Source organism: Spermophilus citellus (assembly GCF_964194105.1).
Source record: "Spermophilus citellus genome assembly, chromosome: 11".
Lineage (NCBI taxonomy): Eukaryota > Metazoa > Chordata > Mammalia > Rodentia > Sciuridae > Spermophilus > Spermophilus citellus.
In genome coordinates, this window is record NC_138192.1 from 133,705,943 (window position 1) to 133,725,361 (window position 19,419).

General features: G+C 58.8%; 1 protein-coding gene across 5 annotated transcripts in view; it reads left to right on the forward strand.

The window, feature by feature from the left end:
• Positions 1-16,350, forward strand: part of LOC308630650 (prolactin-releasing peptide-like) — a 51,493-nt gene extending 35,143 nt beyond the window's left edge. For 2 of the 5 annotated variants that reach the window (XM_081260974.1, XM_081260973.1), the window contains 8 exons: positions 1,500-1,685; positions 1,952-2,089; positions 3,539-3,631; positions 4,483-4,560; positions 5,513-5,564; positions 7,153-7,253; positions 15,536-15,692; positions 16,128-16,350. In XM_081260974.1, coding sequence (XP_081117100.1) covers positions 1,500-1,685; positions 1,952-2,089; positions 3,539-3,631; positions 4,483-4,560; positions 5,513-5,564; positions 7,153-7,253; positions 15,536-15,692; positions 16,128-16,291 — 969 coding nt within the window. In that variant the 3' untranslated portion in view covers positions 16,292-16,350. Of the gene's footprint in view, positions 1-1,499; positions 1,686-1,951; positions 2,090-3,538; positions 3,632-4,482; positions 4,561-5,512; positions 5,565-7,152; positions 7,254-9,320; positions 14,707-14,894; positions 15,377-15,535; positions 15,693-16,127 lie in introns of those variants that run through there. The other 3 variants (XR_014017987.1, XM_081260975.1, XM_081260976.1) reach the window with 3 other exon arrangements.
• Positions 16,351-19,419: the final 3,069 nt, after the last annotated feature.

Consider the following 19,419-nt stretch of genomic DNA (forward strand, 5'->3'; position numbering starts at 1 on the left):
GCCTTTTTGTGACCAGGAGCAACGGGGCACAGAGCACACGTCCCACAGATAGCCGTGAAGGAGTCCCCAGCCGGCGTGGAGAGAGGGCAGGCCCTGGACTGGACCTCTTCCCTGAGAGTCAGCGGGCAAAGATACTCAGGACTCCAAGCCCCTGCCTCCCACCCACGGAAGAAAGCTCAGATCCACCAAGTGAGCGCCAGGCAGCCCTGGGCAGGAGCACGGTCAGGGTTAGTTCTCCCTTCCAACCTCTTTATGGGCCAACTCCAGTTACAGTCCTAATGCCACTTATAAAAGTCAAGGCTGAAATTGCCAATGTTGAAAAGCATTTCAGGCTGCAGAGAAATAACTGAAGTCTAGATTCAGACTGGCCCACGGGTGCTTGGGTTAGCTCCGAGCTTCTCGCTAACCAACCCAGCATTCAGAGACATTCTGGATTCTAGAAATGACACCTAAATTGAGGAAACAGGTTCCCCTAGGCTGGCCAGCCTCCCTGCCTCTGAATTCAAGCAGGGTCCCTTGTGAAGGATGGGGCCTGCCCTGAAAGGACACTCCACTGCCGGGTCTCAAACCACAGCCCCCCAGTCTCCTGAAACTCACAGCCTCACTGTCCGCGGCAGCCCCTGGGGAGTCTGGGAGCCTGTTTTCTACTGAGAGGTGACATGGGAGTGTGTCACAGCGCCTCCGCCTGTCCCTGGACCTCGCAGACTCACCATAATGGGAGACCTGAATGTTCTTGTGGGCAAGCAAATCCAGGACAGAGCCCAGCGCCCCAGGATGAGGGCCCTGGGATTCACGGCCTGCGTGTCTCAGTCAACACTGGAGACGGGGAGAACCCCGGGCCTGGGTCCCTCCCCAGCCTCAGCCCCGTGGCAAGGTGTGATGGCTCGTGGCTCAGCTCCAGGGCTGGGGAAATGACAGGCCTGGGCCCTGTTGGGAGGCAGAGGGGAAAGCTCCCATCTTGCCCGAGCAGGTCACCCCAAACAAGAAGGCACAGCTCCACCAGGGAGCGCCTGCAGGACGCCGTGCAAGTGGGGTCTGCCAGACTCGAGGTCAAGCCGCTCAGGAGGACCTCCAGGAGGTGCTGCGGGGGCCAGGTCCTCAGGCACAGGGAGGGCAGTGGTGGCTGCTGGGGCCGAGGGAGGGCGGGGGAGGGCTGCGGAGCTCGTGTTGATGGGGACAGTCTCAGGGAAGATTAGGGACCTGTGGGCAGGTGACCCAGATGGCTGCACAGTGGTAGGAAGGTATTGGTGACACAGAGCCATAGACTTAAAATGGTTAAGATGGTAAATTTCATAAATGTTTTGCCTCAATTTAAAAAAAGCGTTTAAGGGAAGGGAGGGAAGAGAAAATGGCAAGTCTTGAATGGCCATGGGTCATGGTGTCACCTCAGGCCTGGGGACAGGTTCCCTAGAGAAGGGACCTCAGCTCCAGCAGGGGCCTGGGCGTGTTGGGCCAGCCCAGCTCCCAGGCCGCTGAGCACCACTTGCCTGTTCCGTCAGGGTCTGGCTGCCGGAGCAGGCGCAGACGCCGACAGAGAGGAGGAGGCCCTGAGGAGGAAGCTGGAGGACCTGACCAGAAACGTCAGTGACCAGGGCACCTCGTCCGAGGAGGAGCAGGTCAGGGAAGAAGAGACCCAGCTGGATGTGGCTCCCCCCAGCAGGGCCCTCCCCAGGCCGGGCCCAGAGGTGAGGCCTCCCCAGCAGTCTCTGTAAGGTACAGCAGAGGCAGGAGCATGGTGGACAGTCCCTGCTGGCCAGTGGTGTGTGACTAAGCCATGGGCTCTCCCCAGGTCAGGCAGCCAACCATGGAGGGTCACCAAAGGCCCTTGATAAGAGCAGAATGGAGTGACCCATTCTGGGGACCTGGAGACCCACCGCACCCGGGGAGTTCAGAGAAAACAGGGTTCTGCGGTCACTCCTGATGGAAGCCAGCCCAGCCCTTCTCTTCCTAGGTGTGCACAGCCACCAATGCCCAGGAAAAGGGCCCTGGGGGCCCCGTGCAGCCCAGCTGGACAACGGATGAGGAGCTGTCGGAGCTGGAGGACAGAGTGGCCATGACAGCTGCCCGAGTTCAGCATACTGAGAGTGAGGTAGTCCACCTGCGGGGAGTGCAGCTTCCCAGACAGACAGGGACCCAGGGGCTGGGGCCAACCTGTGGGCTCGGAGACCCGGGCAGTCCACCCAGAGGCTACTGGAGACCCTGCCCGCTGGGGAAGGCAGAATGAGGTCTCCCACCCACCCCTGTCCCTGGCCTAGGCCTGAGGGATGGGCAGGCGGGGCTTTCAGCCCCGGGGAACCACGTGGATGCCCACAGCTCCCTTCCTGTACGTGGGCTGGACACAAGCTGAGAAGTTAGGACAGCCAGGCGCAGGATGGGGCTCAGCCCAGGGCCACCTGGGGCTGAACTGTGGCTGCAGAGCTTGAGGTGAGAGACATACCTGGTGTACAGGCCAAAGGCCAGAGCCAACACAAGAGCCTCCAGGGACAGCCCTGGGCAGGTGGGCACTGCCGTCCCCTCCCCCGGAGTCCTCCACCCAGACCCCAGGGACAGCCTTCGGCCCTGGCCCTTCAGCAAGCACCTGAGGAAGACAGGCTGTCCCCCAGCCCAATCACGGGGCAGGAACGGGTTGGGGTCAGGACTGTGCGGCCATTAAGTCCCTCCTAGAACGTGGCAGGTGTGTGACAGGCCCGGGGACACAGCCAGCCGGGCCTTCGTGGAACCCGTGTCTCTGGTGGGAGGACATAGAGCTACGAAGACATCAAGCAAGGCTGAGTCCACAGAGTGCCTGGAGCGGGGCTGTGAGTGGAGGCCAGAGAGGGACGCCAGGAGGAGGCAGAAGTCCAGGCAGCAGGAACGGCGTGTGCCAGGGACGGCATGTGCCAGGGACAGTGTGTGCCAGGGCCCAGCCGGGGTTGAGAGGGGCACGTTCAGGGATCAGCCCAAAAACCCAAACCAAAGCAGCGATGAGGGGCAGGGAGGCAGGTCTGGAGGAAGGTGGACGGCAGAGGCCTGGAGGCCGCAGAGCAGACTGCAGGGAGGGGCTGGGCGAAGCTCGGTGCCAGAGCCCAAGGTCACTCTCACAAGGCCCTGGGTTTGACCCCACCCCTAAAAAGGAAAAGAGGCAAGAAAGTTAAACCTGGGGGGAACACTGGGGGCTCTGAATGGCACGGGGTGACAGCTTACTGTCCGTCAGAGGGGAGGCCCAGGAGGGCAGGGACGGTCTAGTGTCACGTCTGCATAGGCCAGAGCTGCCCGAACCCGAGTGTGCCCAGGCCTGCGGGAGCCAGGCCTCCTGAAACACCCCAGGAAATCCACAGAGCCTCTCCACCGACCGGGGTGCCCCACAAGAGCACGCCTCCCACACCCACGAGGGGACCTCAGGCTGGGCGTTTGATTGGGCGCCAGTCTCCAGGGGAGGCCACTGTGGTTGGTTCTACCTGTGAGCTGGGGACAGCTGCTCTCTCTGACCGTGACTCTGGGAGGGGGCATCGCAGTGGTGCCTGTCTGGCCGTCTAGTCGTCTGTCTGCTCTTGTCCAGGTGTCAGACATCGAGGCCAGGATCGCAGCCCTGAGGGCCGCAGGGCTCACGGTGAAACCGTCGGGAAAGCCCCGGAGGAGGTCGAACCTGCCGGTGAGTGGAGGGTCCAGGCCTCCCGAGAGCCACAGTGCCGCCGCCTCCTTCAGCCAGTCTATGTCTGCACAGCCAGGCCCTGTGTTGGCCTCCAGCTGAGGCTGTTTTCACATTTTCTGTTATTCTCCCTTATGCAGGGACCCCAGCAGCTTGGGAGGCTGAGGCAGGAGGATCACAGGTTCAAATCCAGTCTCAGCAAAAGCAAGATGCTAAGCAACTCAGAGAGACCCTGTCTCTAAATAAAATACAAAATAGGGCTGGGGATAGGGCTCAGTGGTCGAGTGCCCCTGAGTTCAATCCCCAGTTCCCCTGAAAAAAAAAAAACTAGAAGCCTAGATGACAAAACCTTGAGTTGGAGAGTTTGATGAATGCCCATTTTAAGGTGGGTGGGGAGATGAGGGTGAAGGGGTCTGTCCTCTGTCAGGATCTGAACCCAGCACCCTCCTCCCAGCCCAGTTAGGAGGCTTCCTACAAAACTCTGCTGGGGAGGAAATTTGGCACAAGGATGAAACCTCCCAAGGGGGTCTCCAGGTGAATGCAGGATGCCCAGGGAACTCTGCAAGAAATGTTTAAGTGCAAAGATGTCCCACTGGGACACGCTTCTTACCGAGATCATTCACTGCTGACCTTGAATGGCGAGTTAGCTGGGCGTCCTGATTCTAATTACTAAGTCCAGCAGCACTCACCCCAGAAACACAGAGCAGTATGTGTGGGGACAGAGTGCTCTTCCAACAATCTTGACCAAGCACAGAGAGCATCCAGCCTGCGTCCGACTGGCCGCCCCAACTCTTGCCCGTGGCCTGCTGCTCAGCGGGGCCATAACAGCCTGAAGTTTCTTCCTTGCCCTTCAGATATTTCTTCCTCGAGTTGCTGGGAAACTTGGCAGGAGTCCAAAGGACCCGAGTGCAGACCCTGGGAACCAGGGCAAGGTGCGTCTCTGACCCCCACCCAGGCTGGACAGAGCCAGAGCTCAGGAACCGCTACAGAGTGTGGGGTGAGGGGCTCCTATGCACCCAGGGAACAGCTCCTCGGGCGGCTCCTCCCAGGCGCCACGGGCAGGATTTGTGTAGGAGTGTTTGTTGGGCACACCCAGTTGGGCAGTGGAGAAGAGGCCACAGAGGGACAGAGTCCAGCCTGTGACATCGAGCAAACCCCATGTGCACTCTTTGGCTCAGTCCTTCAAGGAGCTTCGTGGACACAGAGGCCTCTCCTGCAGGAGCCTGGGTCCCTCCGTACCCACCAGCCAGGAGCCAGGGGTCGCCCGGGGCAGCCCGCACCCAGGCTCCCGTGCCCCTCCCTGCCCAGGCTCTGAGGGTTCCAGGGCCCTCATGACCTTCTTCCTGAACACCCAGGAAGTGTCCCCGGGATGTGGGGGCCTGGACCCTGGGGAAGGAGGCCATGGGGCTCTCTCTTCACTCCTAGGAAGGTGGAGACTGAATTTCTTAGCACATTGAGCAGAGGCAGCCCTCTGGAAAGAGGGAGAGAGGGTGTGGGACCAGCAGCCACGGGGAGCCGGGAGATGTGTCAGGCACAGTTAAATATCCAGGGCCCCACTTTACAGAGGAGGAGACTGAGGTTCACAGAGGTTGAGTCCAGGTCACATGGGGTAAGGTCACACTGAGATCTGAGCCCAGGTCCTTGGGGCTGGACCCTGTGCTCTTTCCACCACTGCTGAGAACTGGGTGTCTCCTGGAGTCGGGCGTTCGGTGCTTGACATACGGGACCTGCTCTCTGATACGACAGAAGTTCAGATACTGCCACGGCACAGAAGACAGCTGACTTGGTGAAGTCACAGTCCAGAGAGCATTAAATCCCAAACTAGCTGGCAGAGTCCCTGCCCATCACACCTGGTGACGCCCACAGCCGCTCTCTTTCTTCCAGGTGACAGGGGCGCCCTGCCTTCCCAGGAGGGGCTCTTCCCTCAGATCTCCAGGTAAGAGTGCCTCCCCGTGGCCTATCGTGGCCTGGGACCGGCTCGGGGGAGGGGAGTGGCCAGTCGGGCTGGGTGTGCTTCTCTGAAACCTGTGGCACAGTCTTGTGCCCGATGCCGCTCTGCCACTCGGGCCCACTGCCTTGGTGTTCCAGGGGGTTGGAACCACTGCCGGGAGCTGGCGGAGGTGCCGTGGGTGGTGACAGAGCCTCTGGTGCTTCCGTGCGGGCGGCATTTGGCCCTCCTTGAACTCTCGTGGAGCCAAGGACATTAGCTTTGTCCTGGACGGATGGGGTGGGGCCTGGGGCCCTCTGTGCCTGCCAGGCGTGTGCTCCACTCACCTCCAAGCCTAGCCGCAGCTCACAGAAGCAGGCGGCTCCCCCGAGGTTGGAGGCCACACTCGGCCACAGCCATGCTCCTCGCACACAGGGCTCCCCAGGCCCCTCCTCAGCTCCCCAACAGCCCTTGGCTCCCCTGCTGCTGCCCAAAGTAGGACTGCCCAGCGCAGCCCTGAGGGGTCTGCCCACACCTGGGAGCCCAGCCAGCCTCCTGTGGGGCCGTGATACACAGCGCTCCTGGAGTCCACAGGGCCCCTGAGAGCATGGCCTCCACCCCCCGCCCTGCCCCACAGCACTGGCACATCTGCCGCCTCCCACCCACGCCGTGGTCACAGCTCCCTCTGTCTGAGCTCCTAGCACAGCTAGCTCAATCCAGAGAGGGCCTGAGGCCCCCTGTCTCGGGGCCACCAGCCAGGGGGACTTTGGCAGGGAGGTGACTCCCAGGAGCTACCACTGGGGCCCCTGGAGTGCTGCAGGCTGACCTTCGAGGTGAGTGTCTAGCCTGTCCCATGGACGGACATCCAAATGGAGGCTCATGCTTGCCGCAAGAGAACAGGGACTCCCCTGGAGTCTCTCTGTGACTGGCTTTGTGAGGGGACAACTGTGGTCTGTTAAGGCCTCTCGTAGGGCCTCAGTGGGTTCCAGAGCACACAGCCGTGCTGGGACACCAGCTCTAGGCAGGAGACAGAGAGGGCCTGCTGTGGGCATGTCCCTGAACACGACGTCCAGAAGAGATGCCCACAGTTGGCTCCAGGGAGCCCTGTGTCCTGGCCTGCTCTGCTCCTCATGGACACCTGCTCGGGTCAGCAGGTGCCCCCCTGACATGCAGGAGTTCACGAGGCTGGCTCTGCCCCCCCCCCAAAGCAAATGCTGGCTGGGATTGAGGCCAGGGCCCAGCTCCACACTGTGGCCCTGAGCAGAGACCCCTGCCCTGAGGTCAGAGTCCCAGGACCTCACAGGCCTGCTGCCTGTCACAGATAAAAAGGGAAAGGAGGACCCAGGACCCATACAAGCACTCCTGGGGCCACAGCCGGGTTGGGGTCAGTGCTGGCTCCAGAGCAGAGAAGAAACATCTCGACTGTTGATTTGCACAACTGCCAAAATGATTCATTAAAAATGTTTCACGCTGTGGAACTTCCCAGAAGGAGCTGTGTCCACTTTGGGTACTTTAAAATTTTCTCAGGTGGCAGAGCCCTTGTTCAGGGTGGGTTTGTGATTCACAAAATGCTTCCCCTTTTCTGTTTTCCCCAAAGGCAAGGACGATGAGTCTTTTGATCGGAAATCCACGTACCGCGGCTCTCTGACCCAGAGAAACCCCAACGGGAGGAAAGGCACGGCCAACCACCTCTTCGCGGTAAGTTCTTCTCTCACTTTCTGAGGACATTTAAAAGTCTTGTCAGATTGACACGTTAGTATGAAGTCTTCAGAGAGAGGGAAATTGGAATGAACTGATAAAATTCAAAACAGAGAGCAGGGTGCACACCTGTAATCCCAGCCACTCAGGAGGCTGAGGCAGGAGGATCACAAGTTCAAGGTCAGCTTCAGCAATTTAGCAAGACCCTGTCTCAAAAAATAAAAAGGCTGGGGGTGCAGCTCTGCAGCAGAGCACCCCTGGGTTCAATCCCCAGTATTAAAAGAAGAGAACCAGAACAAAAGGTAAAATCTGCAAAAGGAAATTGGAGACATTTCTTAAAGATGCAGTGTCCTGACGAGGAAGAAATGTTCAAACAGGCAGTGTCACGGAGTGACCACTGTGTCCCTGGGAGAGGGAGAGGGAGAGGGGGAAAGAAAGAGGGAGAGAAAGGGGCGGGCTCTGCTCCAGGAAGGCCTGCTATGAGGTGGTGGGGTCCCTCCTGGGGGACCCTTGGGCCCACCCAGTGCCACAGGGTCTCCTCAGCTGAATCAGGTGTGAGGTGTTGGGGTCGAAGGCTATTCCCAGACTTATGGGGTGTTCGCTTCCTGGGCTCCTCCTGAACCCCAGATGTGCATGTGTCAGGAAGAGGGCTCACCAGATGACACCAAGGAACTCCCGAGAGTCGGGCTCAGGCCTTTAGAACCACTTGCTCTCATGAGAACTGAGCAGGGCCCCAGGAACCCCCTAATGACCTAAGGAGCTCCCACCAGGCCCCACCTCCTAAAGGTGCACCACCTCACCACTGCCACATGGGACCATGCTCCAGTGTGTAGACCTGGGACACATCAGGTCCAGGCCACAGCACCCGGCTGCCCTCAGCTCCCCGCCCACGTCTCACCAGCTCAGCCTGCTGGCCACCACTCACCCCCCACAGCCACTTCAACTTGACACCAGTTACAAGGGCTTGAGAGAGGGTCACCTGACCCCCGTCTTTCCAGAAGTGCCCAAGGGGACTGGGGAAGCAGTTCAAAGGCAGAGCCCTTGCCTAGTGATGCTCGAGGCCCTGGGTTCGGTCCCCGGCACCTGAGGAAGGAAGGGGAGAGGAAGGGGGCAGGAGGAAGGAGCCATCCAGGGAAGATGGAGCTCCTGTTGCTCTTCTTTCAAAAAGTTGCCTGGGAACTCTCAGAGCAGTTCTTGAAAATGAGGCTGAACCTGCTGGGTCTGTTGGGGGAGGTGTCCTGCCTGGGAAGTCCTCTGCCTGCGGCCCCGTTCCTTCCCACAGCGGCCCATGGCAGGTGCTGTGCTCCATGGCTGGTCTCAGTGTGCCAGTCAGAGCTGCCCTGAGGCCGGCCTGTGGACTGGACTCAGAGCCTGCCCAGTGGGCACTTAGCTGAATGCCACCATTGTAGCTCCTACGCCTGCTCCATTCCTAACCAGTGTGCCCAGAGGGGCTCAGGCGTGCATGCCGCAGCCTGGGCTTTTCTCTGCTCCTCCAGAGAACTCTGCTCGGGCCTTTAGCTTGAGTTCTGCAGACTTCTGCATAAAATGCCACCAAGTGAGGTAACTTTCAGGGCATATTTCAAATCCCTTTCCCAAAGTGATGGCAGGAGGGGACAGAGGCAGAAACCACAAACAGCAGAGACATGCCAAGCTGGCCAAGGGCAGCCTGATGAGGCAGGACAGTATGACCCTCCCTGGGTGAGCGTGCTCATGTGTAGCCTGAGTGTGTGCGCATACCCAGTGTGGGCACCTGTAGGCACGCCCAGGAACGTGCCCGTGCACATCCCTGAACGTCCGAGATAGTGTGCTGTATTCATGTTTCTCTGCACATGCCTGCGAACCTGTCACTTGCCTGTGCGCGTGCCTGAGGACCTGTTACTTGCCTGTGCGCGTGCCTGAGGACCTGTCACTTGCCTGTGCGCGTGCCTGAGGACCTGTCACTTGCCTGTGCGCGTGCCTGAGGACCTGTCACTTGCCTGTGCGTGTGCCTGTGTGCTGCTGTGTGCATACTAGTGCCTGGGAGTCTGCGTACACACTCACGTGTGCATGTGTGTTTGTGCTCTTCAGAAACCCGTGATGGCCCACCAGCCCTGACAGGAAGGGCCCTGGGCCCAGGACAGAGCAGCAAGGCAAGCCCCCTGGGCCTCCACACAGCCGCTGTGTCCTCCACGGGCTCTGGGCTTCCCGCTGCACACAGTCCCACCCGCAGAGAGAAATGAGAAGAAACACGGGTCAAGGCAGCCTCTGACCCGTGATTCACAGCAGAGAGGATGTGACTGTCCTCCAGGACAAGGCCGTCCACCTGGAAGGACACCCGGAAGCCCTTTTCCATGCCACCCTGTCCGTTTCCCTCTTGGCTTATGGTGCTGCTTTACGGAGCAGGGGACAGGCCATCCAGTGAGGGCCACGGCCAGACGCGTGTTCCTGAGTGCATGGAGCAAGGGCACGGTGCCTGAAAACCAGGCGTCAGGACGAGTGACCGAACACCCACTGAATGTCGAGGTGACCCCCACCCACAGGCCCGTCTGCAGGTCCCTGTGGTCCACAGACAGAGGCCGTTAGGCTGCTCGCCACAGGACACTGTCCTGAAGTTGACTTCCCTTTCTAGACAACTCACCCTTCAAACCCAGCTTCCACTCACAACGTGAGCCTTGTCACTTTTCTCAAGAACTCAGATTTCAGCAACATCTACGTCAGAAACGGCCTGTGCTAACAGTGTCCCTCGCGCCTGGCCGTTCCACCACTACAGCTGGCCAGGGTCAGGTGCCCAGTTTCTTCTTCCCCATCAGGTGGTACAACACCCTTCTAGGGGCCCAGAAGAACCCCATGTTTAGGACACACATGAGCCAAAGCCAGGAACACCGGTTTCCTCCGGGAGCAAGGGTGCTCGGTCCACTCAGAAACATGCTCATGGAGCCCACGTCCACTTGCTGTGGCCACCATGACAGACCACGTCATGCTGGGCAGAGTATAATCAGTTGTTCTCTAGGTCAGGAGGCCGAAGTCCCAGCACAGTGTGGGCGGGGTTGGCTCCCTCCCAAGTTCCCAGCATAATCGGTTCCAGCTTCTTCCGACTTCTGGGGGTCCCAGCTGGGCCGCAGCCCTCAGCCTCACCTCCACCCTCATACCCCCTTTTCCTGTGTCTGTCTGTCCACCCCCTTCTTATAAGGCCACCAGTCCTGGGGTGTAGGGCCCACCTTAATCCAGTATGCCTTCCTTAACGAGTTACATTTGCAAAGACCCTATTTCCACATAAGGTCATATCCTGAGGTCCCACGTGAACACCAACTGGAGGGGGTGGCCTCTTCAGGGCACCATTATTGCCACACATGTACCACAAGGAGGGTGAGACCTCAAAGATCTCAAGGCTGAGCACCGCGCTGGGAGGAGGACCTGAAGAACGGGGCCGGGGCCCCTCCCGGAGCCCCTCCAACCTGGGGCTTTGCATGGCAAGGATCCCAGGTGAAATAGTGGGTGGAGGCACAGAGCTTCCTCCAGCCTCAGGAAGCGCAGGGGCCTGGCCATGCCCTCACATGCCCTTCACCCTCGCTGTGCCCTCTCTTTCCCTCTTGATTGGCAGCCACTCCTCAGACTTGCAGCAGGTGCCCCCAGCTCTTCAGTCCCAGCTCTCTGCGAGTGCCCCAGCCCTGCAGCCACAGCCCCCTGTTCCAGACACCCCAGAGAATGCACAGGGCCAGCTTCGTCCTTGGTGTGGCCAACCTAGAGGTGGCCCAGGCCAGATGAAGGGACTCTGCTGGGCCCAGCAGGGGCAGCAGGCCGTGTTGGCCTACTTGGGTGTTCTGATGACCCCACATTGAGTTCTGCTCTTCTCCCATTTCACAAAAGGGGTTTCGGAAGCAGGACTATGGGCCCTCTGTGGGGCATGAGGTCCTGCCAGGTAGTACACACACCTGTTACGAAGAACTTGCCAGCAAGAGATGCACCCAGGGGCCACATCCAGCTCTCAGTCCTGCCACGCCAGTCCCTGGTACACTGCCCCTGAGACCAGAGGCCACAGTTCTGGTACAACATCTCTCTGGTCCATGGCATAGGAAGCTCGCCCACCCCTAACGGAGGTGCCATGAAACCTTAAAGGTGGTGGGAGAGTCACCCAGACAGCCAAGGAAGGAGCTGCAGGGGCTCTGGAGAGTCTGTCCTCTGCAAGGCCGCCTTGCCCTCTGGCCCCACAGTCCTGCCCCCAGGGCTCCTCCCTTGCCTCCCGCATTCCTCCTCTGGGTCCTTCACAGATCCTCTCCCTCTGTCCCCGTCCTCTCCTCACCTGCGTCCAGGCTGTCCAAGTCCATGGCCAAGACCTCAGTAAAGAGCTTTAGACACACAGAGTGGCCCACAGCTGTCCCTCAGGCCCCAAACACCTGACCTCAACTGGGGCATCATGACCGTGTCCCCAAAGCTCCTCAGCCCCCTGGCTCTGGGTCCAGAAACCCGCGACCCAAGACCTCACCACCTTCCCATCCCCTCCCTTCTGCCCCAAGCCCTGCCCATGTGTCTCCCTGTGGGGACTTCCTGCCTCCCCTCGGAGTCCCTCAGAGGGCAGCTCTGCTCCTGTGTAAGGTTAGGGAAACCTGGATCCCAAAACAGAAATTGTGAGGAAGGAAAGTTAAAGGCAGTAGATAAAGATAAACATATTCTAAATAAAATATCAGTGAGTGAAACCCAGTGGTGTATTTAAAACCTTAACAAGTAGTCATTCCAGGAGAGTCAGGAGTTTTTAATGTTAGGAAAAAATCTATTATTGTAGTAACAAACTAAATGAGAAAAACACTAAGTCCACTTCAATCGATAGGGAAAGATGCGATTACAAACAGCTTAGCAAATTATGACGAAGAGTGTTTTTGGTCCCAGGTGCCCACAGCTCTGGGAGGGAGGTGGGGTTATACCTCCTCCAGGAGGGGACTCACATGCACAGGTTCAAGTTCATATGCACAACTCAAGAGGCCTAGATGAAATCCTGACCAGGCCATGCTGGACCAAGAGTACTCGGCCCTCCCTGCCCCAGATCCATGGCCCAAGTACAGAGGTGGGGGAAGAGCTTGCCCCTCCAGACTGCGTTCAAAGCCCTTGTGGGATCACTTCTCCAAGAAGCTGGGTGCAGCCGGAGATGGTTTGGCCAGGCTTGTGGCCCTGGGGCTCTGGGCAGCTACAAAGAGCAGTCACAGCTCACACCTGGCCTTGGTTATGTGCCACCTACTGCCTCCCAAAGCAGCAAGGTGCCACAACTCACTGCAACTAATTAATCTGCTGTGCTGAACGGAGGATTCATGCTCACACCTGCAGACACTCACACCTGTACACACTCTCACACTCTCACACCTGCATACACTCACACACACTCACACACCTGCACACACTCACACTCCCAGGGTGACGTTGGAGTCTCACTCCAGCTCCTGAAGTCTCAGTCTCCATTGCCCCAGGTGGCCCTCAGGCTGGCACACACCCATGGGAACCACCCACCTTCAAGGAAGGTCCACACTCTACCACACGATTCCCACCCAGGAATTCAGGTGGAATTTCTCAGAAGTGGAGCCCAGGCATTAGGAAAGTTTTTAACACTTCCCTGTGACTCCAATCTGCAGGGGAACACTGTGACCCACCTGATCCTTCCAGAGTCCCTTACCCCACCCAGTCCTTACCAGATCTCTCAGGGAGCCCACCAGCCAGAGACCCTCATGACCTGGGATAGACAGCCAGGTCTGGAAGAAGGAGAAGGCGGGTTCCCAGAGGGCGCCATGTTGCCCCAGAGCTGTCCCTAGACGCGTGAAGGAGGTCCAGACAGTGGCCCATCAATCACCCGCTGCACAGACCCAAGAGGGGCAACCTGCTGCTTCTCCTCCAGCTCAGCTCCCTCAAGAAGACGGGATTCAGTTGCACTCAAAAGACCTTTAACATAATCTACAATTACTCAGAACACGATGATTTAGGTTCTAAGGCCCACATTAAATGGCAGAATGTCCTATGGTTATTGTGACATAAATATGTAGATATTTTCACAACTAAGGATGCCATGGTTACAGCATGAGGTGGGAAGAATGAGCCCCACATCTGTCGAACTGACAAGAAAGTGCATGGGAGGCTCACCTGGAGAAAAAGCACCAGACCCAAAAGGGGGCAGCTTCTGTGAGGTTGTCTGTGCTTTTCTCGTGTGTGTGTGTGTGTGTGTGTGTGTGTGCGCGCGCACACACTAAATTTTTCCCAGTGTGTATGAGTTGCATTTGTAATAAAATAAACTTGTGTTTTGCGATAAAGATCAAGCTGTTTGCTTTAGCGTAGGATCAACTTGTATTGAACATTCGCTGTGAAGACTGTGGGAGCCAAAAGATGGACTTTTCGTGATGGAGTTGGATGGAAGTGGTCTGCTCGGAGCCAGTGCACCCGCCCAGGAAGGGCTGCTGGTCAGCAGGGCTGAGAGGCCAGGCAGAATGCGAGTGGCCGCACTGGGCGATGGCGACCTCCGTCCTGCCTTCAGCCAAGATTCTGACTCAGAGAAGAGCGAGAGAGGTGTACGGAGGAGCCCTGGGCGGGGGTGTCTCCTGGTGAGGGCTGCGGCTCTGGAGCTGATGTCTCGTGGCACTTGACTTTGGAGCCTGGCCAGAGGCGAGCGCGAAGAGGGAGGTTAATGTGCTTTAAAACCACTTGGCCCAAATGAAATTATATCATCCAGGAAGGAACAAATCACCTCGCTGATGAGAGTTTAAAAAAATAGAAGAAAGAAAAGAAAAAAGACGAGGTCCTCTCCTGGTGTCGCCCTTCAGGGAGACGGTGCATTTAGGGACGGCAGGCAAAGGCGCCGGCTTGGGGAGGGCATCTGGGGGCGTCAGCTGCTCCCTCATGGATTATAAAGGTGAGCAGGCGGCCACCGGGCCTCACTGCGCAGCCAGGGCAGCTCCGCACACGGAGGGAGATCGATCGGTGAGTAGCATCAGGTGCTGGAGAGGCTGGCGCGGCTCAGCCGCTCTGTGAGATCTGTCCTTTGTGAGGCGTAGAGTGGGTTTACCTGAGACTGGCCTGTTCTCCTGGCAGCCAGGCTGGGGCTGAGCAGGATGGGCAGTGGCAGCTGCCCTCAGGTCTGTGCGTCCAGCCACCTGGAGCCCCGACACTCAAGTGCTCTCGTGATGGAGAGGTGAGCGGAGGTGTCCACAGAGCTCTACTTGGGAACCCCACTGGGCAGGGAAGTCCCCAGCTCCAGGACATAGGTCCTTGGGGTCAGTACCCCGAACTGCTGACGTTCCAGGATGCCCTTCACCTGGCCTGGGTCCTATTCCAGGCAAAGGGGCCAGCCCAAGTGGGTGCATGTGTTTATTCCTCTTCAAGGTAGCACCTCCATCCTCTAGGTTGGGGATCCCTTGCCCTGGGTGGGACTCCCCAAGAAAGAGGTGGACATTTTATTCAGTGCTGATGGACAGCTCTTTCTGTGGAGCTCAGGGAGGGGCTGGGTCAGCTGAGGGGTCCTCCTCTGAAACAGACAGGGCTCTCAGGCACCTTCCAGTGTTAACAGAAATGCCGAGGTGGGAGCAGGGAGGAGGGGTCACCAGGCTTTTCAGCTGGACACTGCTTATGTAGGTGGGCAACTCTACTCCAGCATGGCACAGAGGGTTTTGGGGTCCCTGCTCTCATCCACAGCAGCCTGCTCCCGTCATCTGTAGGGGTGTCCTGTGTGTGAGAAGAGGTTTGGGTGCTGCCTGCACCTCAGAGCTTCAGCAGACTGGATCGAAGACTGGGTGGGGTGAGCATGCTCAGAAAGGACCCAGGATGCTGAGTGTCCTGTCACACGGGACTACCGGCTGCTGTCCTCTGACAGGGCAGGGCAGCATGTGGGCCTCAGTGTCAGCAGGACTTGGGCCAAGAGTGGTAAAGGACTGAGCACTGAGGTAGCAAACCCAAACCCCACCCTCTGAGGTTGGCGAGGTGCTCCTCCACCCCCAGGGCTCCCTGGGCTCTGTGGGGCCACTCCCCACCCCCCAGGGCCTGGAGGGCTCCTCCTGGTTCCTAACACAGGCGGACAGACAGACCAGAGGCTGCTCCAAGACAGCCATGTTCACACGTGTTGTTCACACACTTCCCTGCTGGGGCTGCGTGTGCGCGCGCACGCGCACACACACACACACACACACACACACACCCATGCAGCACAGCCCACTCCTACACATGTGCACACACTCGGACACTTACATGACTCTCTCATGCTCTTGTGACCTGAGTTCCTGGGCTTTGCATGCACACATCTCATGCCTATATAACCTGGCCCTCCCCTCTGTCCCCAGGCTGTGCCCTCCTGGTGTGGCATCCCTCAGAGGGGCCTTGTTCAAGAAGCCAGGGGCATGAAGTCTCTGAGCAGCTGCTTCCTGTGTCTGCTGCTGCTGGGCCTTGTCCTCCAGGGGGCTGCAAGCCGAGCCCCGCAGCACTCCATGGAAATCCGCAGTGAGTGCTGGGACCGTGGGTGCTCAGTACCCAGGGGTAGAGGGCTGGCCACCTCCTCAGCCATACGCTCCAGCTCTGGGGGCCAACCTCCTGCTAGGACATCCTGGGGACCAGCCCTCTTCCCAGGATAGCCCTGTCCCCTCCCTCCATGCCCACTTCTGCCCAGCTGGGCCTGGTGTCTCTTGAACCTGGGAGGGGGGTCAAGAAGGGCAAGTGGACCCGGTATAAGTCTGAGTTCTTATTTCCAAAGCCGCATTACTGTCTCGACATGGCCTTGACCCTCTGGGTGCCCTTATCTCAGGTGGGCTCCAACATAGCCTGGTGACCAGGCAGCCATCAGCTGAGGGGCCATGTGGGGATGAGCCTGTGGGTCTGGGCACACGACACACCCTGGGCGTGGGGGTCCCACGCGGTGCTGTGCTCTTCCCTCTGTAGCTCCTGACATCAATCCTGCCTGGTACAGAGGCCGGGGGATCAGGCCTGTGGGCCGCTTCGGCCGGAGGAGGGCAGCGCTTCGGGACGTCCCCAGGCCTGGGCTGCAATGCTGGTCCACCTGCCTCCCCCTGGAGGGTGGTGCCAAGTACCCTCAGGATGGCTGATGGCCCGCTGATGAAGACCCTGAAGACCCGGACGGCATGAGCCTCCCCACCCACCCTCTTCCTCCCAGCTCCTTCCCTTCCGTGATAATAAAGGCTCTGGCCTGGCTTATTGCTGTCTGCGACTGTGTGGTGACAGAGTGGGAGGGGCCTGAGTCGGGAGCTGGGACTGTCCTTGGTCACCTGCAGCCCACAGCCCCCCACACCTGAACAGCTGCTCAGGAGCACACTCACAAGACCGTGGGCACCATGCACCACTGTCCCCAGAGGAGGCAGCACAGCCCCTCAGCCTGGAGCTGTCCCTCCCCCAGTGTCAATCCTTCTCTCTCTCTCTCTCTCTCTCTCTCTCTCTCTCTCTCTCTCTCTCTCTTTACTTTAATTTTCATAACAGTTTTAGTTTCACAGCAAAAGTGAGCAGAAGGTTCAGAGCATCCTGCTTCCTGCTGCCTCCATATACACTGCCTCCTGCCCCCAGTATCTCACACATTTGGTGACACACCATTGTCACCCAGAGCCACCTACACTGGGGTTTGCTCTGGGTGCTGTGCATCCCAGGGGTTTGAGTCCATGTGGAATGACGGGTCGCCAGTGTCCTGTACACAGAGCAGACTCCTGCAGCATCAAAGCCTTCCCTCCCCTCTCCCTGGCAACCACGATCCTCCTACCTGCATCCTCCTGGCCTCCCTTGCTGCTCAGAGGGGCACTATGTGCTGTCCCCACTCGGCCCTGGGAGACTCCAGCACCACACTGTGTCCCTTTCAATTACAGAGACGTCACCATGCTCAGGCATAACTGCTCTGGTGTCAGGGACACACCACACTACTGGTCAACTGACCCATTCCTGGGCTTCTCTGAGGCTCAGTTCCACATCTGAACCAGGCACAGCACCCTCCCTCATTCCTGAGCTCAGAGGGCAGGGCACCTGCCTGGATGGCACAGGCCCTTCCCCAGCCTTGGGCCTGTCTGGACAGCCTGGACCTGTTCAGAGGGGTCTCCCTGGCCACAGAACTCCCGTCCACCTAGGCTCAGAGGGCCATGAGGCAGGACCCCAGCTCCTCTAGCCCGGACCTCCACCTGGGGTTAACACAGACACTGACCTCCCAGCCACAGGGGAGCCCCCCACCCTGGTGCCCCCCAGGTGGAGTGTGCCTGTGGGAACTGGGCCTGCTCCCCGGGAAGGCAGGTGCTGGGTCGGGCTTGGATGGCTCATGGCCCCGAAAGCCAGCAGTACCACAGCTCCCCAGACAGCTGAACCAGATCAACATGAGCCCTGCCCGACAATTTCACCTGGGACACAGGACACAAACACAGGTGGAGGTGGATCCTCACAGGGGGTCCACAGCAGCACCGTTCGACGTGCCCACTGCCTTGGTCGGGGCTGGCTGCTCTCACCAGGTGCTCTAACCAGTCAACAGTCAACTGTCAACTCTCCCGGTTCCAGGGGCCAGCACACCTGCCATCTGTGGGGACCCTTGTCCTCACATGGTGGAGAGAGGGCACCTCTTTGAAGCTTCTTTTCCAACCGCACAGTCCCGTCCCTGAGGCTGTGCCTTCACAGCAGGGTCCCCTCCTGAAGGCAAACTCCTGACAGCACCACAGAGGGGGTGGGATGGGGGGTATAAACACCCCATAGCGCTCATCAGGAGATGACTGGAGCGGAGCGGGCGCTGGCGCATGCTGCAACAGGACAGGCTTGAAAATGAGACGCTGCGGGAAAGAAGCCGGCACCGTCCACAGCCACCGTGCGCTCCCAGAGTGAAGTCCCAGAGAGGAGAGGCAGGTTCCTGGCGGCCAGGCGGGCTCCTTCCTGGTTGAGGAAATGACTTGGAGCTGGATGGGGGTGGAACAAAAGGACCAGGGCACTGAAGACCCTGCACTGGACTCCCACAAGGAGGCCACAGCCCAAGGTGGGCACAGACCCGGAACTCAGCGCCAATGACCCCCTGGTGACGGGGCTCTGGATTCCACAGGAGCCGGGGCCTCTGAGGCAAAGAGAACAGGGGCTCTGCTTAGGAGGGCAGCCAGGGCCCACGGAGCTGTGCCCAGGAGTGAGGAGGACCGTGTGGTAGTAGGAGCAAAGGTGACTTCATTTTGTTTTATGACTTCATCATAACAACCAGGCCAAGGAGAAGGGTCCTGACTGGGGCAAGATGTTCTTTTCCTTTTGCTATAGAAACCTTTAAGAACATGGAACTACCTAATGGGGCATTGTTTCTGTAACTAGGGTAACGGGGCTCTGTAACTGGGGTGACTGGGCTAACTGTGATTGGTTACGCTTCCCACCGTTTGACCGCACTCTCCCGCTTCTGTCACCTGGCTTGCTTGCATTGGCTGGACCCCCGAACATCCCTTTTGCGGTTTTCAGGCTTATAAGGAGTGCCCTTGCAATTGTTTGGGGGCTGATCAGGGGAACAGCTTTATGTTCTGGTCAGCCGCCACCGGTGTGCTTCAATAAAGGCTGGATTCGATGATACGTGAGTGGTCTGGAAGTCAGTGTATGAAACCCTGGGACGAAGCTTTAACTATAACAACAGGACGACTTGTGGCCACGAAGGTCACTAGGAGGAAATCACCTGGTCCTATTTGGCTCAAGGGAGGCCAGCTCATCTGTAGACAGCTGGGACTGACTGGGAGCCTCTGGCAATACCCCAGGCAGGGGTATTGGGCCATGGGATTGGCAAACCAAGGGACAGAGGGCCAGTGACCACCATTCACAGGCAACAACCTTGTCAGGTGGGGCAAAGACCTAACACTTCCCTTGCACATCAGGGATTCAGGGACCTGCCACCCAGATGAGGCCTTAGGAGGGAACCCTTGCCCCATATGGTCAGGAGAAGGCCAAGCCCACCTCGTCCTCTGACCAGGCTGGACTGGGTGCCCACTCCCTCTGGGGTCAGGGAAGCAAAGGCTGGAGACCAGGCATCTCCAAGGTGCCGGGCACTCACCTGCTCCTCAGGGCTGCCTCACCCATCCCCCAAACTCATGAGCCAAAGGCCTAATGCCCCTACCTTAGATGTGGCCTTCTCTGGACCTTGCTGAGCTCAGGCAGGAGCAGGGTGATGCCAATCCAACAGGACCAGTGTTCTTAGAGAAAGGGGAAATCAGAACAGCAGGACCAAAGGGAGAAGCCA